The 25,461-nt window shown below is 37.1% G+C and overlaps 1 protein-coding gene across 8 annotated transcripts in view; it reads right to left on the bottom strand.

Annotated features, from left to right (window-relative positions):
* LOC150079283 (ubiquitin carboxyl-terminal hydrolase 48-like) overlaps positions 1–25,461 on the bottom strand; it is a 955,076-nt gene that overhangs the window by 857,164 nt on the left and 72,451 nt on the right. For 7 of the 8 annotated variants that reach the window (XM_090382262.1, XM_090382266.1, XM_090382265.1 and 4 more), the window contains one exon: positions 3,006–3,126. In XM_090382262.1, coding sequence (XP_090238388.1) covers positions 3,006–3,126 — 121 coding nt within the window. The remainder of the gene's footprint in view (positions 1–3,005; positions 3,127–25,461) is intronic. The other variant, XM_090382268.1, reaches the window with a different exon arrangement.

The following is a 25,461-nucleotide window of genomic DNA, read 5'->3' on the forward strand; positions in this document are numbered from 1 at the left end:
TTACAGTCACTAATTTCCATGCATGCATCTTTAACTATTTCTGCAGATATTTCAACCAATACGGTTTTTCTAACTCTAGATGTAACAAATTTCGTAATAGTAGGTAGCTGTGGAGACACTATTTTTGCTTTCTTTTTTAAAACATCCTCGTAATCGGCAACAAGCTTTCTTTTTAAATGTCTCAGTAAGTTTTCTGAATGTTTCCCCTTCAAGTCCATTTAACAAACAGTACATTTATTCTTGTCTGTGTCACTATTATAATGAAATTTTTCGTGGACAGGATGCCCTTTTCTGTTGCCATTCATTGTTATCTGAGGGAGGGAAAAATATAAATAAATATTTATTTTTAAACTGTTACAAAAATAATATTTAAGAGACATATGCACAATTGTTGTAACAACTCAATAAAGGTGAAGTATGTCAAATGTTCCAATCAAAAACTATCAAAGTATGTACACAAAGGAACAAAAACATTATCCTTAAATTACTTAGAATATCCTTTATTTCTTAAATATTACGCAGTACTTAACAGTAAATAAGAGTGCATAAGCTTTGATTAAGCAGAGGGACTACATTATTGAACTTTTCTGAGCTTATCTGCCACAAAAAAGTGATAAATACATAAGATTCCTTCACACCTATTTTTCTCTAAAACTAGAATAATAATAAATAAAATTTTATATTAAATATTGCATATTAAAAACTGAATAATAATAAATAAATAAATTTATATTAAAAATTGCATATTAAAAACTGAATAACAATAAATAAAAAATTGAATATTAAAAAAATTCAATAATAATAATAAATAAATAAATAAATCAAATAATCAATTTAAAAAATTGAATAACGCACAAGTTTGTGCAAATGCAGCATATTAGTACACAGCAATTCTAAAAAAGCTAAAGATGGCATCGTTTTGGTTATATCTCATATTGTGAATACCTTCACAACGAGTTGCCATGATATTGCACTACTTCGAATAAGTAACGCTTCTCTAGTAGAGAAGACTACTGTTACTTATTCTCAGTGGGCACCACCACCACCCAGATGGCACCATTTCAAAGCTTGTTTGTATATATGTGTGGGATAATAACTCTACTATCCACGTATCCCTATTAGACTTAGAAAAGCAAAAAGTAGAGGGAAAGTAATAGTAGGAAAGAGGAAATGTAAGAGGAAAAGAAACGGTGTAGAAGAATGAAAGGGACGATAACTCCTTCAACTCACACTGCTTAAAAAACTCAAACTCCTTGAATAGACAATGCTTCCCCAGTAGAGAAGACTGTTGTTACCTATTCTTGGAAACTCTAGGCAGCATCAGGCTCCCCTGGTGATCATTTCAGAGCTATTTGGCCCTCCTCCCGTGGGTGATGCGATGATGACAAAACAGCTATGAAGTATAACTCCACAATATGAGAGATGCCTGATGGTGTATAAAGTGAATTAGACTAAAGCACTTTTAGGGTTTAAGCCTCAGGCTGCAAAAGAACTTGACAATGTACAAGTTTGTGCAAAAGCAGTATATCACTACTCAGCAAACTCTAAAAATATCGTTAAAAACGGCATTGTTTTATATATCTCATATTGTGAATATAAGAAAATAAGAAAAAATTTAATAATAAATAAAATAAATATTAAAAATAATATTAAATAAAATAAATATTAAAAATAATAATAACTAAAAATACTGCAGAGAAGTTTTCCCTTTATGCACATAGTTATTAGAACTATATTAATATTAAGCATGCTTAAATATACTGAAGATTCTCTGTAATTCGGTGCATGAGTTTCTCATCATTACGATTCAAAATATCCGAAATAAAATAAAAATTCATCCGATACAAATGAGAATTTCTAGGAGTTATTATAATTTAATTAATAAGTAAAGGTTATAATAAAATAATACATATACACTTACCGAAGATGCTTTTTTTGGGAATCCTTCATCCAAGGTATCCACGTGTAACCTAATATCGCAGCCGAAGTGCACTACGGCAGAGCGGAAACAGGAAAGATAAACCCTCAGAACTAAACATGCTAATTTTCTCAAAGAAAAATGCTAATGAGCGATTCTCAGTACTAACACTCTTTCACTTTCTTATCACTGATTTAATCGGTGTTTTGCTGCATCAAGAGCATCTCTTCCCACACACACCCCACTGCAGAGTTCTATTCAAATAGCTCAGCAGGGACCCTGTGGCCCACAGGGTCCCTCTGCAACTCATTTCTTAGTCAAAGTGAAAAAACTCTTTCCCTACCCCTGAGATGGGCTGCTAATCTGATGCAGTGCTTTTCACATCTTCTTAGTAACCATTCTAGAAGCCTAGCCATGAACAATGGAAAAAAAAAGAGGAAGGAGTATATGTTTCCTACTCACTGGATTTCCCCATGAAAATTTTCCAAATTTCTGTTGACCCATAGGCCGTAGTCGATGTTTGAACCAAAAACTGAACCACTTTTCCAAAAAAATGTTGGTTAGGTTCGCAGTTCAGAAAAAAATCTGTTCGGTGGTTTTGGTTCGGTTCACGGTTCAGAAAAATGGCTGCAGTGCGGTGCGGTTTGCAGCTTGGTTTCAAATTCCTCAAATTTATTTACTATGCTTCTAGCATTAGTGTACATACAAGTATGCATGCACCTCTTCTTACTCTTAGTTACTCAAACACATGCCCATGTATTTACTTGTTTTAACATTGTGAGCAAAACTCAGTTTTAGGAGCTACTATTTACATTAAGAAAAAATTATACATTTTACTAGAAAATTGCTTGATAATAAATAATAAAGGAAGCTTCTCATAGTATTCTCATTAAATAGATGACTGGGTCTTCTGAGAATAACTGCAGGAAATAGGCTCTGGAGGTGAGATATCAACTAAGTTATAATTTGAGTTACTTAACAGAGAGAAAACATATAGTTGCCTTGGGGAGAATGAGAAAGAGAGAATTTCAGTGCATAATGAAACAATATTTTGGTTATTAACTGACTTTCAAAATGAAGCCCAAACCTGTGGCCTCCTTTCTGAATTTGGATCATCAATTTCATGCCAGTCTTCATCAGCAATATCTTGCATCCATCCTCTTTCTCCTAAACCAATAAGACAATGAGGATTACCCTTGCAATTTCTCCTACAAAAAAATAATAACAAATTATAGTAATATGGCCAATGGGCAATTTTGTACAATGATATCCAACTTCGCTCATGTAAACTAATCTCCATTTAAATCAAGTTAATAAATTTATATTTCTCATAAAGATTCTTTACAGTACTTAAGAGTTTTAATAGACACCATTTAAGATGAGTAATTACTTATAGAAACAAGAAAGTTATTTTACAAAGATAATTATAATACATAATTCATCTGTTTATATTTTAAAATATAACACTGAAAACAAAAATTTGCTTACTAAAAATACTAGAAATATTAATATATGCAGTTAACCCAGTTAATATGAATACTGTCTTTCAATATCTGAAAAAATGTACTTCAATCACATCTGCTCAACATATAAATTCAACTAATCTGGACCAATAAAGTATTTAGCTTTATCCAATAATTGTGATAGGGCTTCAAGATACGAATATTACATATTGCAACCCGGATTGTATTCAAGTCTTCATCTTCGTTTTCTGCCTATGTTATTAAGCTTGCAATGATCAAAAAACAGTTATTAATCAATCCAAACTATTTTGAACAGGCTAAGAGTATAAAACATATTCAAATGGTAGTTGAACATTCTGCTCTCAACTACTATTTGGATAAGAAATCTCGAAACTACTGGCATTTTTATTTCACAGCTATTTGGGAATGTTAACGAGAGCATAAGACCCCACCCCCTTTGCACTGAAAAAGTGTTAATGTCTCCCCAATCCAAAAAGGTCATGCTAAAGAGGAGTTGGGTAAATAGAGGCCAGTGAGTTTGACCTTGGTGATGGGGAATATTATAAGATCATGAAGTCTGTAGTTAAGGATGCAATTCTGCATCCTTGACAAGAATGGTACCATGAATAGTTCTTAGCATGGTTCATCAAGGGGAGGTCATGCAACTGCATAGTAATTAAACAGTTGAATGCCGGTAAAAGTTCTGATATTATATACTTAGACTTTATAGTATGCTTTTAGTAACATTGTTCCACAAGGAAGGCTGCTGTATAAACTGGAAGAAGCTTAAGTTACTGGTAAGATCCTACACCAGATTGCAGGCTGGCTAAAAGATAGGAGACAGGGTTGTTATAAATTGTCAGTTTTCAGAATGGATCAGTGTAACAAGTGAGGCTTGGTGTTAGGTCCCCTCCTATTTCTAGTTTTCATAAATGATATTGAGGAGGGTAGCTCAGATAAGCTGTAAAAGTTTGCTGTTAATTCCAAGGTGAGAAGGGTGGTTAACAAATCAAGTTAGGCCATGCTGCTTCAAAAGAACCTGGACAAGTTGCATGTTTGGTCTGAAAATAGCAAATATGTTTTAATGCTTACAAATGGAAAGTTATGCATTTGAAAAACAGAAATCCTGGAGTCACGCTTAAGTTAGGGGGGAGAGGAACTAAAAGTGTTTTCAAGACAAAAAAAAAAAAAAAAAAAAAGACTTAAGTGTTACGATTCAACATGACATTAAATTTTTCCATGCAGTGTAAACACACAGCTAGGGCAGCACAAGGTGTCCTGCCTATGATTTATAGGGGCTTTGGCTTGTAGGAGGAAGGACATCTTATCCTTTCTTTACAAAATGACAGTTAGATCTCATTTGGAATATTGCATTCAGGTGGTATGGAGACCACTCCTAACTTGGTGCCTCCATAGCCAGGTGGGCAGGAGCAGCAGTGTGTAGCACACGCTTCTTGATTAGACTGGGGTTCGAGCCCATGATCACCAAATACAGAGGATGCGGAAAGGTCAGGGAATGACCACCGCATATCCCCTGAGCAACATGGCCTTAGTTGCTAATGCTCCTAAAAACCAAATAACAAACAAACAAACACTCCAAACTTCTGGAGATGGTTCAGAGAAGAGTAACCAGATGGTGACATGTGCAAAGCAATGCACATAAGAATGGCTTAGAAGGCATAGACTGCAAAGTTTGACAACTAAATCTTCAAGGGGAGATTTCATTGAGGTGCATAAAGCACTGAAGGGATTGAGTAAAATGAAAGAGGAAGGTGTTTCCTTCACAGGCTAGACACAAAATTCACCTATGGGCAGCAAATTGGCAAACATTGGAATAAGTTAACTCCCGATGTAGTGGTGACAGTGACTGTCACCACTTTTTTTTAATTTAATTTTTTATTTTAATTTATTTATTTTTATTTTAAAAAATTTAATTTTTATTTTTTTTACTATATTTTTTTATTTTTGGCTGATGCAGAAAAAAAGTCTGCTTCCTTGCATCATTTGGTCTTACTAATAGAAATACTATAATTATTAATCTCCGAAGGCTTGATCCCTTGAGACCTGCTCCCCCTCCCAGTGTCTTAGATTCTCTCCTTTTTCTAATTTTCATAAATGATAATGACAAGGGTATGACAAAGTTTGTAAATGATTTGAGGGTGGGAATGGTTTAACAATATGAGCTGGAACATGATGCCTCAAAAAACAAAAAAAAAACACACACACTTAGATCAGATACATATGTATCAGCAAAATGGCAACTAAAGTTTAATGCTTCTAAAATGGGGAACAGAAATCCCAGAATTGCATATAAGCCAATGGAGAGGGGAGCTAAAAGTGGTTCAAGGTAAAAAACACTTAAGTGTTACAATTCAATCTGACATGAAATTTTCATGCGGTTTTAAGAGGCAACTGTATTTCCTGTCCATGATTTATAGGGCCTTTACTAGCACGGAGAAGGATGTCATTATCTCCCTACACAAAATGGTGGTTAGACCTCATTTGAAATATTATATTCAGTTCTCGACACTGCACCTGAAAACTGACAAAACATTTGGTGGAGGTGGTTCAAAGAAAAGCAACCAGATTAGCAATGAGAGCAAAGTGGTCAGGACCAGCACTAGGGGTGCACAAGTAAGGCACTTGCCTTACTTGTGCACCGCCTAAAATAGGCGCTGCGCTGTTAATAAAATGTTTTACATTTAACATTCAATATCAAATTTCTACTTTATCTCTACCCCAAATACAAAATATCTTTTTCTTATTTATTGTACTGTTAGGTTTTCACTATCTACAATTATACAAAAATACCACAGCAATAGGTACAGTAATCCATAATCCCTTAATGACGTTGAGGGTGGAATTGTTGAGGAATTATTAATAAACTATTTTGTTAAATGCTTTCTTTTAATGGTTCTGCAGAGTGCACATGCTTTTCTGTGGGGCATGGGTAAAATTGCAAAGACTTTTTTAAGTCGTTAGTAATTTTCTCTGGGTTAACCTCGCAAACCGAAATGCTAGATGTGCTACTGCAATATATGTGTGTTAAGGTACGATATGAATTAGGTGCTGTTACAAGGTTTTGCCTCAGGTGCCATAAACACTAGCGCTGGCCCTGATTCTGGGGCACACAAAAAGAACAGCTTAGAAGGTGTGGTCTGCAAAGTTTGACCACTAAACATCCAAGGAGATTGAAATGTCTAAAATTTCTGACTGAGATTTTAGATAATAAAGCACTGAAGGATTTCAGTGAAATGAATAAGGAAGGTCTGTTCTTTGTAGGAGAAACAAGAATCGGGGAATGCAAATATACAATCTCAGGGAAATAACATAAGATTGAATCTCACGAAGTTCACCTATGGGCAACAAGTTATCGAACGTTGGGCTGCCTCCCAATATGGTAGAGGTAGTGAACCTAGCTAAATTCAAAGCAGAATAGGATGGTTAACTTATGAAATGGGAATAGTATGAATATTCTGTTTTATATTATTATATATATATATTTTGCCCATGGAGATGAAATTTTTAAATCAACTACGTGATTATTTGTATCAGCATATAAAGGGAAAATACCAGGGCCAATAATAATCTATACATAATCCTCACACATAAACCAGACAGCATCATAGGGGTGAGAGTACAACACTGACCACAGAGTTCTAAATGTGATGATGAGGAGATATAGGGAGATCACTGTTGTTATAGGCAAAGGCATGGGTTTTAATTTCAGGAAAGAGCAATATTAAAGCTTAAATTACTAGGCCTTTATCAGCCAGGCAGATAGCACAGGGAGGACAAACAGAATTAAGGAATCTCTTTAAAGTAGTAGTAGTGACAGAACCAACAAATGCATATATGCCATTATGAAATTACAGCGCAAGGAGGCCAAGATTTATGAATAACAAGCTGACCAGTTTTTCAAAGCTTACAATAGTTATAAGATGATATGTAATAGTACTACAGAAAAGGTTAGGCTGACAAAGACTGATTATGAGAAATCACTGCTTAAGAAAGAGAGCAAAGAAAATTAATGAAGAACTTTTCACATAAATAAATAAATCTAATCTTTATTATGGAGAAAACCCATACATCTCTTCACAGCATCTGAATGGCAGGGGTTAACAATTTCAGAGAGGCACTTAAAGTAACACATTACAATTAGTAGAAGAGGCCAATATGTAAACAAAAAATAATAAATAAATGACAACAAAACATAATATAAATGGAAAAAACCTGAAGATATGTAAATGAACACAGATAGCTATAACTTTAATTATGGCAAAGAGGTCTCCATGATGGCCAGGTGCCCTGTCTGTACCTCATACCTTTCACCAATTTGTGCACGTCACAGTCTATTTTACTGAGCACATCAAGCAGTTGGTTGGGAAGGAAACTGTCTGCCAGAGCAAGTCTGTTAGTATGGCTGACGAGCATCAGAGTGGATCTGAGATGAGGTTGTGGGATCCTCCAGGAGCACAAGTCCCAGATGGTGGTTGATTGGTTGGTTGTTTTGTTGTTTGTTGGCGCATTGACAACGGAGATTATAGTGCGCCAGTTCGTTTGTTATATTATGTCTTCGTATGCATATTCATTCTCTATATCTTGGTCGAAAGCACAGGAGTTAAATATTTTCTGTGATTATATACCCTATCATTATTTACAGTAGAGGGTAGACATTGATTATCTGCATGAATCTGAAAATGCCTGATACACGTTCCTTGTCACCTAGGATATCTCTGAGGGTGATGTCTTGATTTCCTTTATGTAATGATGAGAAAATCTTTCGTCGATCATTTTCATAGGTTGGGCATTCTATGAGTGTATGTCTGATTGTTTGGGTAGTATTGCATGTTTGACATCTTGGAGGTTCTTTGGCACGTAGTAAATAGTCATGTGTGAATGTCCAATTCGTAGTCTGGTCAGAACGACTTCCTCTCTCCTTGATTTCCTTGTGCTTGTTTTCCAAAGTTCAACTTTTGGTTTTATTTCATATAATTTATTTGAAGGTTTTTTTTGCCAGAGTTCTTCCCATTGTGTTAGAGAGCGGTTTTGAATGATTGGTTTGTAATCCTGATACGGCACTGGGAAAGGTTGTTTCTGAAGGTTAGTTGTTGATTTTGCAATTCTGTCAGCTTCTTCGTTTCCTTTTATCCCTTTGTGTCCTGGTATTCAGCAGAAAAGTATTTCTTGTTTTTATTTTGTTAAGTCTGTTAATATCTGTTTAATTTGCACGAGAGCTGGATGGGTTATATTGGTCATGGTTTGAATGGCTTGTATTGCACTTAATGAATCAGAATATATTACTGTTCTCAAATGATATGTGGTTCTGAAGTACTCCAGGGCTATCTGAACTGCTACTAATTCTGCAGTGTAGACACTGCATTCTTTTGGAAGTTGGCATGCCAGTGTAGGGTCTGGGAATACTGCCGATGCTCCGACATGGTTCTCTGATTTTGATCCATCTGTATATATATATATATATATATATATATATATATATATATATATATATATATATATATATATATTGGTACATGGTTGGGATATTTAGTTCTATGTGCTGCATGCAGTTGTTGAAAGTTAATGTTTGACAAATTATTTTTATTCCAGGTTTGTGTGGAGAGTACACAAGTTGTGGAGTGGTTTATCCATGGTGGTATTATGTGCCTTTCAAGATTTGCAACATTATCTACGTTAAGATCACATGTTGCCAGTAGCTCTTGTAGTCTGATTCCTAGAAGCTTGTTCGCACCTTTGCGATTCCTATATATGTTTTCCCGTTTTGGTGAGAATAATTGTGTCCAAGTCGGATGGTTTCTTGTGGATCTTATCTTGTATGCATAGAGTAGGGCCAGCTGTTGTCTCCTGAGGAACAATGGTAGTTCATTAGCTTCTGTATAAAGACTGCATGAAGGTGATGTGCGGAAGGTTCCTGTTGCTATTCGTATTGCACCATGGTGAATTGGATCTAACCATTTGAGGGCGCTCTTTTTGGCGGAAGCATAAACAGGTGCTCCGTAATCTATTTTTGATCTTACTAGTGTTTTGTACAGATTGAGCAGGGTATAACGGTCTGCTCCCCAAGATACTGATGTTAAGACTTTAAGGATCTTAAGTCGTCTCATACATTTTATTTGTAATTGCTTTATATGCTCTACGAAGGTTAACGTGTTGTCTAAAATGAGTCCAAGAAATTTTACGCTTTGTTTGACGGGTATTTTGTGACCTTCTATTGTTAGTTCAGGGTCAGGATGCAAGTTTCTTTTTCTACAGAAATGTACGCAGACTGTTTTTTGTTGTGAAATTCTAAATCCATTTTTCTGGGCCCAACTACTGATTCTGTTAATTGCGCATTGTAGTTGCCTTTCTATTGTTCCCATATTCTGTGCTTGATACGATATACTGAAGTCGTCTACATATAGTGCATGCGACACCGTGGATGGCAGTTGTTTTGTGATGCCATTTATTTTTATGATGAATAGTATAGCACTGAGGACAGACCCCTGGGGAACTCCTTCTTGTTTATATGTTTTTGACATGGTGTTCTGTACTCTGACCTGAAACGTTCTATTTTTCATAAAGTTTTGGATGAAGTGCGGTAAATGTCCTCTGAGGCCTGCATCGTGGATGTCTTGTAGTATACCATATCTCCATGCTGTGTCATATGCCTTTTCTATATCAAAAAATATGGTAACCATATGTTTTGAACTTATAAATGTATCTCTTATGTCTGTTTCTATTCTTACAAGGTGATCTAAGGTGGATCTATTACCTCTAAACCCGCATTGCATACTGTTGAACCAGTTGGTTGTTTCTAAAAACCAGATTAATCATTTGTTGATTATTTTCTCCAAAACTTTGCTCAAGCAGCTAGTGAGCGCTATCGGTCGATAGTTGTTTGGGTTGTTCTGATCTTTATTGGGTTTTTGGAAAGCTAATACTATTGCATGATGCCATGCTTCAGGATATTGCTCTTCTTGGAAAATGCGATTGTACAGTTTAAGAAGGTTTTCTATTTCTTTTTGCTTCAGATGTTTAAGCATATCATAATGTATGTTGTCTGGTCCAACTGCACTTGGTTTTGTTTTTGATAATGCTTCACGTAATTCATGTAATGTAATTGGTTGGTTATAGGATTCAATATGTTTGGTGTTAAAATTAATAGTTTTCTCTTTATAGGTCAAAAATTCTTCATGATATGATTGTTTTGACGATACTTTGGCAAATGTTTCTCCTAGTATATTAGCTGTCTCTGAAGGTTCAGTAATGCTTTCTCCATTCCAGTGTAATACTAAGGATGGTTGGTTTTTGTATTTTCTGTTCATTTTCCATATTTTATTCCATATTGTCTGTGTATTTGTTGTTCTATTTATTGAGGAAGTAAACTGGATCCAGAAATTTTTTTTGGCTTGTTTCCTGGTATACCTGGCTAGCGCTCGTGCTTGTTTATATTTTAGGAGATTATCCATTGTAGGACTCCGGAACTTATCCATTGTAGGACATCTCCGGAATTTATTCCATGCTTTGTTTTGTTGTCTTTTTTTTGTCATGCAGTCTTCATTCCACCAGGATTTTGGATGTAGCGGAAAACGAGTTGAAGTTCTGGGTATTGTTTGCACAGCTGCCTGTATTAAGGTATCTGTGACGTGTTTCACAGCTTCATCGACTGATTTTTCTTGAATGCTTTGTGGATTAAATATTGCGAGTTCTCTAAACTTTTCCCAGTTGCCCTTTTCTATTTTCCAGCAGGATGGTCTGCTGGGATGGCAGGGAAGGTTCCTGATCAGTGTGGTGATTACTGGGTAGTGGTCACTGCTGTATGGGTTTTCTATTACATGCCACTTTAATTCTGGTAGGAGTGAAGGGGTGCATATGGTTAGGTCTATTGCTGAGGTTGTATGACTAGGAAAGTAAAAATAAGTACGTTTACCGTTGTTAAGTAGAGAAAGATTATGGTGATCTATTATTTTTTCTATTATTCATCCTAGTCTATTGACGTCAGTGTTTCCCCACAGATGACTGTGCCCATTCATATCTCCAATTATACAGAAAGGTGATTGGAGTTCGGAGATTAGTTGGTCTATTTCTTCAAAAGTTATATATGGTCCTGGTGGAAGGTACACTGAACAGATGGTTACCTTAAATCTTAGTGTTATTCTTACAGCTATCGCTTAGAGGTTGCTGTTTAAAGGAATGTGTTCAGTTGGGATGTGGTTATGAACCAAGATGGCTACTCCTCCATGTGTTGGCCCATCTCTTATTCTGTCTTTCCTATACATTGTATAATTTTTTACTGAAAGGGTTTCTTGTTGTCTAAGGTATGTCTCTTGAAGACAGAAGCATATTGGTGTATGGTGTGTAATTAGATACTGGACATTGTCGTAATTGGTTCGTAGTCCTCTACAGTTCCACTGGATGAACTGATCCATTATTGGGTTTTTCTAGAGCTTTCGGGTTGCTTCCGAAATGGAACATTCTTATATTTTGTCTTATCTTTTTTAGGGTATTGAGGCCTGTCCATGTCCATATCTTCTGTGAAAATTTCCAGTACTGGTTCTTCAGATGTGTTTATTTTTCCTATGTCCATCTGTTCGGTTGCTTTGGTGTTTGTAGGTTTACCTCAGTCTTTGTTGTGGTGCTGATTTGTTGGTATTTGTTCTGTGTGAATAGAAATTGGAGTATTCACTATTTTCTCCTGGTTTTTGTGCCTTCATTCCACTAAGTGATTCTTTTGGCGGCATGGAAATTTCAGTTTGAACTTCTATTGATTTGTATTGGATCACTGCTTGTGCATATGATGGTTTGTTTGTAGGCCATGGCTGCATTATTCTTCTTGCTTCTTGGTACGTTGTGTTGTATTCTGTTTTGTATTTCTAAATTAGTTTCTCTTGTTTCCATTTTTCACATGTTTTTGAGTAGGCTGGGTGTTCCCCTTTACAGTTTGTACATTTCAAGGTGGTGGCAGAGCAATCTGTAGTCTCGTGTTCTTTAGAACCACATTTTGCACAGGTAGCCGAGTTTCTGCATGCCATTTGTGAATGTCCAAATTTCTGACATTTGTAACATCGCAATGGATTTGGTATGTACTGTCTTACTTAGCAGTTCAGATATCCTGCTTTGACTGTTAGAGGTTTCGGAATATTAAAGGTTATGATTAGAGTTCTTGTTGGAATTATATTTCCATCCCTTCGGATATTAATTCTCTTCACTGCTGTTACCCCTTGGCTTCTTAATTCTTCTGTGAGCTCTTCTTCTGACACATTTAAGAGGTCCCACTCGGAGATCACTCCTCTGGAAGAATTTAGTGTGTTGTGTGGTGTTACAACTACTGGTAATCCTCCAAAGATTGTCGTTGCTAGCAACTTCTGGGAGTGATTAGGACTTTCTGTTTCTACTAGTATGTCCCCGGATCTCAGACGTCGAACAGACTTGGGAGATCCTACTAGACCCTCTAACGTTTTCTGAATTACGAAGGGAGACATACGTCCTAATGTCTGATCTCCTGTCGCATGTATAACAATGTATGTCGGTATTTTTGGTGGGTCCATATTGTCTTCTGTCTCTTTGCCTTTGTCTTTTCTGTATCTCTACTTGGTAGGGCTTTCTCTTGAAGCCCTGTAGTATCAGTAGTTATTTTACTACTCATGTTTGCTCTTTTGGCCCTGGGAGTGTTACTTTCCTCTCCCAGGTTACCAGCCCCACCACGTGGAGGCAAGAGCAGTGCCACTTAGTGACCAAGCAGCTACTGTGTTAGATTAGTAAAGTGAGATTAAGAGAAAAAATAAGAAAAGTGAGTTTCCTTCCTGTGTCTTCACTTACTGATTGTAAGACAAAGAGCTATTTCGCAAAAAATGAAAGTAAGTTAACAATGAAAATTAAAGAAACTGATATATTTTTTTTCTAACTCTCTATAAATCGCTGGGAATCACTTAGTCACTAATAAATCGCTTGGCACCTGGGGCCCCCAGATGGTGGATTGGGAGATTGATCCTAAAGCATTTTAACAGTGAATATGATTCTCATTTCAAAAATAAAGGGGGGGCATTCTTCTGATTGACAGGGCAGCTGCCAGTTCAGTGGTGATGATCCCAGGATTGTGATGAAGTTTAGCAATGGAGCTACTGAGGCCCAAATTTTGGAACCATATAATAATATTGGTGGATAAATTGAAGTTGCTAGGAACCTTGTGAGGATGTAAGGGTCTTGAACATGAAGCAATTGCTGCTTGGTGGCCCACCTACGCCGAAAGAACTTAGTGGTTACCATGTCAATATGGCTGTTGAATGTCATCTTGGAATCAAAGATCATGCCATGGTCACTGTGGAATTACGCATTCGGAATTCCAGTTCCTCCAAGGGAGTGATCCAGATTTAATGAGAAAACCATTTGTGCAGACTGCAACAGATTTATTTCAAGATTAAAACAGGATAAGCATTCTTCAATGTTCCCAAGGGCTGCATTTATGGGATTTGTAACTTGTAGGAAAGTATCTTCAGGGGTGATATTTGTTAAGAGCTTGGGGTCATCTGCATAACTGACTATATTATCTTTAGATGAGATCAGTGGTGCTATTACTGTGATGAAAAGGATACCTGACAAAACTCCTCCCAGAGGAACACGTGGTGAATTTTTGAGAGAAAGTGTGAGATTATTGGCTCATAGCACGAGTGTTCTTTCCTAGAGCAAGACACCTAGGAACCAAAGCATGTCTCTTCATGTATTGTAGAAATGCTATAATGGATGAAGTAAAGCTGGAATGGAAATTGCATGCATGAAAAGTAGCCATCACTTACCTCGATGTTGAGGTAAGTGATGGCCAATTCAGCTTTATGTTCAAGCATCAAAGGGTGGACGACTTGGTTGTTGCTAAGTCTGTGATGGTTGATTTTGCCAATATGAATGAATATTGGCTGGCTTCTGTGAGAGAATGTGATTTGTTACAGCTGGCAGTAAGGCCTTTTCCAATTGGTTGAACTTAGATGAAAGTTGCTTTTTAGGGATAGAACAGACCTTGTATTTGTGCCACAGTAGGAGAAAAGTGGTTTTCAAGGCTGATTATAGATGGAGAGGAGCAAGTCTATGATGAATGGGCTGAGACATTTTACTATGAATTGTGGTATTTCCTCATCACCAGCTGGCAAGTAGGGCATTGTTTGTTTTTTTTTTGGTTTTTAGGAGCATTAGCAACTAAGGCCATATTGCTCCGGGAAATGCGGTGGTCATTTCCTGACCTTCCCTGATCCTCCGTATTTGGTGGTGACGGGCTCGAACCCCTGTCTAATCAAGAAGCGTGTGCTACGTACTACTGCTCCTTCCCACCTGGCTACGGAGGCGCCAGTAGGGCATTAAAGGCTTGAATAAGTGGTTGCTTGGTTAACCGTTATCTTTGCAAGTAAATCAGAAGGATGACCGTAGATGATTTGTGATGGTATTACGAAGGCAGTGGTTTGCTTAGAAAAACATGGTAATATGTTCAAGCCATAGCTCAAGGCAGAGATCACTGTTCTTGCTTTTGTAGAATGGTTTACCCATTTTGAGAGTGGATTCTATGTGACATTGAATTGCAGCTGCCTTGAAATGATTAAAGATGGCTTTAGAGCAGGAGAATACAACTCTGTTCACAATATTGCCAGAGGATTTCCACTTGCTGTGAAAAGACTGCTTGGTTTTGAACAAAGTTGTCAACTCAGGTGTCCACTGTGCCTTAGACCAAGGAGTGCTCAGAGTTTTAGTGGCTGCATAGTCAGAGATAGTCTTCATCCAGTGAGTGAAAAGGTCGACAGCAAGGATGAGATCACAGTCAACAAGCAAGTGCCAAGGAATTGAGGAGGAAGCCCCGAGGCAGCACTGTGGATTGGGTTTTTCAGAGCTGTTAAATTTCTTATGGCCGTGTTGATTGGGATATGAAAATCAGGAACACGTGGATTGGAGGAAATCACAACCATCTTCATGATGATGGCAAGATCAAGGAAATTTTGTCCTCTTGTGGGCCTGTGATTAACTCAAATCACCTCGAATGACTGAAAGAACTGAGAGATTCTCTGTTGAGGGTGATCCAGAATTGGAGGCAGATTGATATTTGAATATAAAGAAGAAAACAAGAAATCAGATAAAATCTCTGTATGATGGATATAAGAAAGTTTGGATAACACAATAATAATGCTGATAAACTGAACAATTACTTCACATTGATCTCTACAAATGAAAAATATTCATGGTAAAGCAAAACTGCAAATCAAGATGAGCAGCGTGAAATCAGCAATATTGCAATTACAGAATAATGCTTATTAGAAAATTTATTATTGTTTACTATTGTTTTTGATCTTCCTAAATAATACTGATAAAGGATACAGGAAGTGATGTCAAAATTTACAAAAGTTCCTGTTCTTGATATCTGTAAATTTTGATTGTTGCTAAGTGGTACTCTTTCAGGACAACTAAGATAAGCTTCTGGTAGAGTCAGAAAAGTTGCAGCTGTGTGTTAATACACTAAAATGGATAATCTAGTTTTGCACTTGGAGAACAACAACCTCAAAATAACTTATGCACTAGGAGATGAATTAAAACACTAGAGAAAGAAGATATTTTCCTCCTGCTCATTAGACACAGACAGTTTGAACAATGACCAATTCAAATAGAAGAAAATGAAGAACCTCTTCAAAAGTAAAATTCATACTGTATATCATAAGTAAAAATATGCTATTTATTTATATTAAAATACTTCTAACACCGAATTGAATTTATTTAGTATTTGTTTTGCAACTTGAAACAAATACTAATGCCTACAGAAGGTTAGTTCAAAGTCAAAAACAAATCTTCTACAGATAACATACCAACTGATTTCTGCTTTTATTTTCAGTTACTTCAAATATTCTTTTATGTGTGGTTATCTCAGCATTTTCTGAAAGATAGAAATATTGGAAATTACCCACAGGAGCCCTGAATATTTTCCTCCCTCGGAAGAAGTCTGAAACTAACCTGATAAATAATATCAGGATGGGAGCTGCTAAATGGAACTTCATTTATTGATTTAAAATTATTTTTTTTTTATAACTCTACTTTTGATTTTAATTAGTAGTGTAGTAATCATTTGCAATTCTCTGATTAATTTGCTGCATTTTTTTTTTACTTGGACCTTGTAATTGCTTAAAAAAACTACTGTCAACTTTTGCAGCCAATGTGTTGTATTGATAAGAATATCTGAATTTTGTCACCATTATTTTAGTATTGACATAGGCAATACCTGGAGGTTTCATCATACCACTATAATCAGTATTAGAAGAGACTTATAAACTATAATTTATATCAATACATACATGTTTTAATAACTTAACTTTATCACATAATGAACTATGACATTAATATTCATAGCTTTTGTATCAGTGATTTGGCATGAATATAAATCGCGTAACTAGCAGCGTAGTGCATAGTAGTGGAATTATAGGTTTTTAATTGTGGTAAACAAGTAGCTACTTATGGATGTAAAGGATGGAATCTGAAAAGAATTGACAGGAAAAAAATTGGAGCATTTGAAATGTGGTATTACAAGAAAATACCGCATATTTCTTACCTTGATTGAAGAACAAACGAGTGGGTATTGAATAAAAATTGGTAGGCCTAAAATTCTTCTTAATAGTATCAACAGAAGAAATCTCAAATTTTTTGGACACACAGCAAGGAAGAAAAACTTTCTGTTGAAGAATATAATGGAAGGAAAAATCGAGGAGAACCTACAACTAGGTGGAAGGATGGGATCAGTGACCTTCTGGGCATGACAGTTTGCGATGCTGCTTGTAGAGCACAAGACCGATGCAGTTGGAGGAATTTTTTGGTGGCCACAACAGCTCCTCAGGGAGCTATGTGACTGGAAGAAGAAGAAACAAATAGCTTGTAGGTTCTAATCATGTTTGGTGTATATTTTTTTTGTTTTAGGTAATAAACTTTATTCTAGTAAGGCTATAACTAATTTAAAACTATGAACCTAATGGTACAGTGCAGTACATATAATGTATATGATATGTATTGCAATACAAAGCTCAGGCAACTGTATCGGATTCAGCCAGAATTCTCAATCCTCTCTACTACCTGGCCTACCTTCAAGTGGTGGTGAGAGGCAATGTGGTGTCTCAGCAGGGGCCTCGCAGCTAAACAGCCAGAAGAACAACACAACCTATGCCACACTAACACAAACCACACTTTATGCATATTCTGTCCTTTACAGAGTTCTGTGTTAGTGTCACTGGCCCCTGGATGCCAAGCAATTTTCTCCCTGCGAATATAGATTGCTCTCCCAAAGTGATATAGTTTTATTTCTTTTCTGGTGTAACCTTTTTTCTATATTTAAAAGTTTAAAGTAAGAACCAGAAAAGAAATCCACCTTTCTTTTCTTAGTCTATATATTTATTACTAACCAACTCTACTAACTTCAACAACCACATGGTCACTGGTGGCACCACTCCTGCCTCCACGGGGGAGGGCCAGTAACCTGGAAAAAAACCAACCCTCGGGGCTAAAAGGAGCAGAAATGGACATTAATGAATTCCACGTTTAGAGCCAAGAGCTCTCAACAAAGTGACAATCGTGAAACTGACAATGACTTACTTTCTCTCTCTCTCTCTCTCTCTCTCTCTCTCTCTCTCTCTCTCTCTCTCTCTCTCTCTCTCTCTCTCTCTCTCTCTCTCTAAAAGGGCACTGGCAGACAGGAATCACCAGCATTTCTGATAATACATTCTCCGTCAACACAGACTGTGGGCAAGTTCTCTCCTATCATCATTCAGATGCATTGAAAATGCTGCAGGTTTGCTGAAAATGGTGAAATGTCTCCAATCAGATTTACTAATAGAGACCACTCACGGCACTCTAAACTATTATTATGGTTCACAACATTGAGTGGAAGTTCGCTCCACATACCACACTCAGTTCTTCCAAGGGAGTGATCATTACTAAATGGGATTTATTAAACATTTCTGAAGATGAAATAGTTCAAGAACTTAAAGATCAAAAAGTCACTCAAGCTTTTAAAAAGAATCATGATTTGAAAAGACAACAGTTTAGTCCCTACCTAGAGCATAATCTTAACTTTCAGTTCACCAAACCTACCAGCTTCAATCAAAGTGGGTTACTTAAACTGCCATGTTTGGTAATATATTCTGAACCCCCTAAGATGTTTTAAATGCCAGAAATTTGGCCATTCCCAGAAAGTATGCTGTGGAGATGCAACATGTCCAAACTTCAGGTGTAAAACTCATACACAAACAGAATGCAAGGCACCAACTCCAGTGTTCTAATTGCAAGGGAAACCATCCAGCATACTCCAAAGATTGTGAACTCTGGAAGTTGGAGAAAAAAGTTCAAAAATATAAAATTAAAAATAAAGTTTCTTACCAAGAAAACAGGTAAAATTAATAATATCTCAGACTGAGCTTGATCAGTCCTCTCAGTATCCATTTCAACCAAATCTAGTAGACCAAAGCCAGTGACCACTCTCGTTTCCATCCCACAGACCTCTCCATTGTCAAGTAGTAGAGAATTTGCAAAAATCAGATCCTGTTGAGGTGAAACAATCACACTTATCAAGCATGCACATAGATGATATTACCAACCAAGATCTGCTTTAAATACATGCAACTGATATGAAAGAAAGTAATGACTCGGGACACCCTGCTTTTCCCACAAAAGAAAAATCAAAACAACCAATATAATAAACAACCGACTCACAAAAAAGCAGACTGACTCACCTTCCGCTTACAAAACCAAATAATGGAACATATCATACAATGTAAATGCAGAGGTTTTTGAAGCAATATTGATGATATCTATGAATTAATTCACCATTAGAATCGTGTTGCCACCTGCTTACAAGAAACAAATTTAATACCAAAAATCTCCATTTCAGTCAAAAATTACATTATCTTCAGACAAGATTGATCTGACACTAACAGCCCCATGGAGTAGTAGTAGCTGCACTCATGCACCCACTTGACCGCTCCATATGCATTCCATTGCAAACTTCATTGGAAGCTGTTGCCACACATTGGTATCACTCTGACACTGGTCTCAATATATCTTCTGCCTAACCATCCATGTATGATTCAGGAACTGACAAATCTTATTTCTCAATTACTATCTCCTATCTGTCTATTAGGATATTTTAATGGACATCATCAATTATGGGGGGTTCACTGATCTCAGACATGTGGCAAACTTATCGAAATGCTACTTGACAGAAAGAATTTGACACTATTGAATACTGACTAACCTACTTACATCCATTTTCCTACTGGATCAACCTCTGCAATAGATCCCTCAATCTGCTCTCTAATCTTCTTCCCAACTACAGTGTGAGAAATGCATGACAATCCTCTAAACAACGGATCACTATCCGCTGATATGTAAAATTCAAACCATCCATTCCAAACAAACAGAAACACAAATGAAATGGAAATTTTCCAAAGCAGATTGGACAAAATTTAGCAATCATGTCTCTTTTGATGATCACATCATTAAGTTTTCTGCTATTAATACCATCACCAATCATATCACAATGCAGATACTAATAGTTGCAACAGCCGCCATCCCACAATCTCAAATAAGAAACCATAGGCATAAAAATCACTGGTGTGGAATGATGATTGCAACAAAGTGCAAAGAGAAATAAAAACACTGCATGGAACACCTTCCACAAGTATCCCACCACTGCCAACCTTATTAACTTCAAGAGACTGAGAGCCAAAGCTTGTTATATCAGGCGAAAGGCCAAAAGAGACTCTTAGATAAAATTTACTTCCTCAATCAACAAATACACTGATACCCAAATAATCTGGGGGGGGGGGGAGACAGTAAATAACATAAGTTACCTTCTCCTATTATTAATTGGAATGGGAAGCAGATCTCTTCTTCTAGGTAGATTGCAAATGCCTTAGGAACTATGTTCTGTGAATAGACTATAGACTAACTTCTCTAACCAGCTGCTTGAGTGAGACACTGGGAAAAATGGTGCACTATCCACTCACCTGGTGCCATGAATCCCAAAACAATCAGTAATAATCAGTTTGGCTTTTGAAATAATAGAACTTTCTTAGACCTCGTGACAAAAGCTGAATCAAACATAAGGAATGCATTCATCAGAAATCAACACCTCGTCACAATATGCCTTGATATATAGAGAAAGCTTTCGATACAGCTTGCCACTACAGTACCCTAAGAGATCTGCATTCTATTCATATGAGAGGCCATTTACCATATTTTATTCAAAGCTTTCTTCAACACAAATCCTTACAAGTTCAGTACCAGCAGATTCTATCTCAAACAGACATACAAGGAGTCCCACAAGGTTCTGTTCTCAGCACCACTCTGTTTGCAGTATGAATAAACAATAATCACAAACAGCATTCCAAACACTGCTGACTCTTATCTCTATACTGATGATCTTACCATATCCTGCCATTCTCAGAATATGAACTATATTGAGAGACATCTACAAATATCCATAAATAATAATGAATTATGGATGGCACAAAACGGATACAAAACTGTCAAGCCACAAATCTACAGCCACACATTTCTGCACCGAGCACAAAATGCATCCTGAACCCAAGTTACACTTGGCCAATCATCTTCCAATCATGATTCATCTCCTAGGGATAATTTTTGATAAGAAGTTAAACTTCCAGGAGCATATCAAATATCTACAAACCACTTGTACAAAGAAAATGGATATAATTCGGGTCCTCTCCAGTACATCTTGGGGTGTAGATCGTTATATCCTGCTCCACTTGTATAGGGCCCTAATTAGATCTTGGCAAGGTTATGGAGCACTTGTTTATGAATATAGCTTTTCAGGAAGAGCATCTTAGCCCATCTTGCACCCATCCAACGCTCTTCTCTTAGGATAGTCCTAGGTGCATACAGAACATCCCCAGTTCAAAGTCTTTATGTCGAGGCTCGCAAATCTCCACTCACCATCAGAAGAAAGATGTTACTGATGACTATTTGGCTAAAATTAAAAGCCTCCCCACTCATCCTATTTGGCCATTACTACATGATCTGCAGTGGGCAGTTTGTTTACCCGCTATGTAAACAAACCCGGAACAATTCAGCCTACTGGTATCAAGATTGCAGAATCTAACAGAATGCTGGAATATTCAGCTTGATAATATCCTCAGAGAATCAAATGATTCAGATCTCCTGTAGACTGTCTTCACACTTTCTTGTGATGATTACTTTAAGCAATGGGGTAAAGGTGCTATAGCAAATATTAACAACCAACAATTACATTTTGCTCATACACAAAAGTATCCACAATTTACCAAGATCTATACTGATGGTTCAAAGTCTAACAATAAAGCGAGTGCAGCTGCTGTCTTCCCTAATACAACCATTTCTATTTTACATCTGGCTGAATGCAGCAGTTATACTACTGAGCTCCATACCATCAAGCCAGCCCTAAAAACATCGCACTCCTCTCAATCAATAAAAGCATAATATATACTGACTCAAGGAGTGCATGCTCTTTTGGCTCTGAAAAACATTTCCTCACCCTACAATCCTTTATTAAGGCTCATAAGACACAAGCTGATACATCTTAGTGAGCACCAGCAAACTGTTGTCTTCTCTATCCAAGAGAAGACAATAGTTTGCTGATGCTCACTAAGATGGGATCCACCTAGGCCACAGTGGTATTCCAGGAAATAAGGATGTACATGATACTGCAAAGAATCTATCCAGCAAAGACTAAGTAAATGAGGATCTAGTTCCATATCCTGACTCTAGGCCATATCCTGATTATAAATGCAATGTACAGAAAATATATATGGAACAATGGACACTTCTGTGGAAAATGCATAAAAAAAAAAGCTGTTTCAACTAAAACCTGAACCACAATTATGGAATTCTAGCCTCCATAAAAATAGAAAAGAAGTAATCCTAATGAGAATCTGAATAGGTCATACTCACCTCACTCATCTCTTTCTGCTTATAGGATATAATCTTCAGCAGCATATGCACTGCTCACAACCAATCACAGTAAAGCATATACTCATTGAATGTAGCTTGTTTAACAATGCCCAATGCACTTCTTTGTTTCCCTTCAGATCTGCAGGAACCTTTGTCACTCAACCACATCATAGGTAATGATGACACAAATCTGTCTGAATTTTTTTCCTATTTGAAATAAACTGAAATGTATGGCCATTTCCTAACTGCTCCCATGGCAGTTTTCATATGTAGTTTTTGTTTGTTTGATTTATTGGTGCAAGGGCTACTAAGGCCATAAATGCACCTATTGCAAAGTTTTCATATGTAACATCAATGACTTCGGGCAATGCAATATGGCTCAAGAAGCCCTGGCACCAGAAATTCTCATATCAACAACAGCTATGTCACTAACACATATACGTAAACTTGATAGCCCAATACATATAACATAACTAGATAGAATAATATGTATTCCTGCATTTAGGTACCTATAAGTTTACTGTATTATTCTCGGGTCAAATTAAAGTCAAATGGAAACCATACCTCAGACTACAGCAGCAAAACAGCAAGCTAAATGTAGTGGGGTGACTGTGGTAACAGGGGAGCACTTGGGGAGCACTGAAGGAGGGGAGAACTCAAGAAGGTTCTACGAATCGCAATGTAATGAAATGTGCTACTTGTGCAATGCTTGCAGATCTATTTGTAATGGGACACGATAAGCCAAAAGGGTGTGTGTGTGTGTGCTTTCAGTATACCAAGAAACGGTATGAGGAAATTAAGCATGAATTCAGCATCCTGATGGGGGCTTGATAGATTATATTGTTGTACACATGGGCACTAGTGATATTAAAAGTAGATCTTAGGATTAAATCAACAAGTACTGGGCAATGTTAAGAAAATGTCGCAAGTTGGGATTAAACTTGTCTGAAATCCTTGTCTGTTCAGAAGGATATGATAGAAGAGAGTATATGTTAAGAGCCCTGTCAATCAATTTGGCTGTAGAGTGACTGTGCAAGACACATGGAGCAGAATTTTTCACAGCATGGTCTGTGCTCATTAACAGGAGAGACTGTTTTTAAAGGGAAGGGATATGCTTAAATAGAAGGGATGCAAGAATATTTGCTGCTGCTATCAAAGCAGTTCTAGGTATGTTGGAAAACTGATAGCTTGGGGGGGGGGGGTAAATACTAATACATTAACTAGAGCTGCAGGCAGAGATGAAAGTTATTCTTGCACTGCATCTATTAGAACATGAAGCAGTGTGAGAAGCAAGGTGTCGGGGATTCCAAGCCCTGCTGTGGTTTGAAATCATGGGCTGTGTTACGGTAACTAAGAGTAAGAACAGGTGTATGTATACTTGATTGTACGCTAATGCTAGGCACATAGTAAATAAATTTCAAGAATTTGAAGTACTGATTAAGTCATCAAATGCAGACATCACAGGAATATCAGACATGGTGTCACTCACACATATGGGATGCAGAATTTGAATATGGGGAGTACAATGTGTATAGAAAGGATAGGAGGGTGGTCATGCTCTTAGTTCAGAAGAATATTAAATCTAAGGCAGTGCATCCAGTCAACAAGGGTAGCCAGTGCAATGTTGTGTCAGTTTGGTGTGACATAAGAACTGGGAAAAACAAACATGAGAGTAGGAGTGTGTTATAGACCAAATGACTGCAATGAGTATAATAAACAACTATAAAGCAGGCCAGTTTGTTTGTTATTTGGAGCATTAGCAACTAAGGCCATATTGCCGCTGGGATAGGCGGTGGTCATTCCCTGACCTTCCCGCATCCTCCGTATTTGGTAGTCACGGGCTCGAACCCCCAGTCTAATCAAGAAGCGTGTGCTACGCACTGCTTCTGCCTGACGGAGGCACCTGCAGGCCAGTAAATCAGAATACTTTATAATAGGGATTTTAACTTTCCAAATGGAATTTTATGGGTGGTCACACACACACACAACTTTTGAGGATTTATTGGATGACTCTTTACTCATCCAATAAATCCACAGCAGCATTTTAGAGAAGCAACAAATGGGAGCAATACTCTTGATCTAATTTTCAGCAGCAACTCTTTGTGCATTAATAACCTTCAGGTTAAAGACCCTCTGGAAGGCAATGATCATAACATGCCGATGTGGGACTTAATTAAAGAGATAACTACTGTCAAATGTAAAGGGAAGGATTTTTGTTTTACAAGGGTGACTACAGTGGTCTCAGTTTATAAATTCTACACAGTGAGACTGTCTGATGATGTTGCCAACAGCAATTGAAAAATGGCAAGCATTCAGGGAAGCAATCATAGAAGCTACTAGGCTTTTCACACCAACTAAGAAATACCATTCCAGGCTCAGATAAACTGATGAGACATTAGCATTAGTAGAGGCATTTGATGCAAGAAAGCAAGCTTATGCAGCATCAGCCAAAAAAAAAAAAAAAAAAAAAACCACTTCCACTTCACCCCTCTGTTCGTTCAAAATACCTGTCCAGCTGAGCCTTAAACTTATTTAGACTTGTGTCTAAGAAGAAAAATGCATGGAATAAAAATATATATATCTGGTGATACAGAAGCCTATGGTAGATATAAACTAGTCTGCAATCAAGCCACAAAGGAGTTTAGGCAAGATGGGTCAGATACTGAGAAGTCCCTAGGAAAGAAAACCAAAAAAAGCTGCAAAGACTTTTTTATTTATACTAAACAGTAGAAGGAAGGGGTTGAATGACATTGGTCCACTTGACAATCCAGGTTGCTGACAAACTGAATAAGTATTTTGCATCTGAATCCATGCATGAAGAGTTCTTTATTGAGGGGAATTACAGAGATTCATCAGAATTTAACAGGAAGTAAAATGGTTTTGTGATAAGTGAGAGGAAAGTTGAGGAGGAATTGTTGAAGCTCAGCATAAAAAAGGCACCCATGGTGGATGGGATCTATTCAATTATATTAAGGGAAGCAGCAAAGAAGGTAAGCAAACCCTTAGCCATAACTTAGGCGAGCATCTTTGGATTCAGGAGAGGTCCCTGTGGACCAGAGATGTGCAAATGTAAGGCGCCTCCATAGCCAGGTGGGAAGGAGCAGCAGTGCGTAGCACATGCTTCTT

The sequence above is a fragment of the Mastigoproctus giganteus genome, chromosome 10 (assembly GCF_048544385.1).
Source record: "Mastigoproctus giganteus isolate SK-2022 chromosome 10, ASM4854438v1, whole genome shotgun sequence".
Taxonomy (NCBI): domain Eukaryota; kingdom Metazoa; phylum Arthropoda; class Arachnida; order Uropygi; family Thelyphonidae; genus Mastigoproctus; species Mastigoproctus giganteus.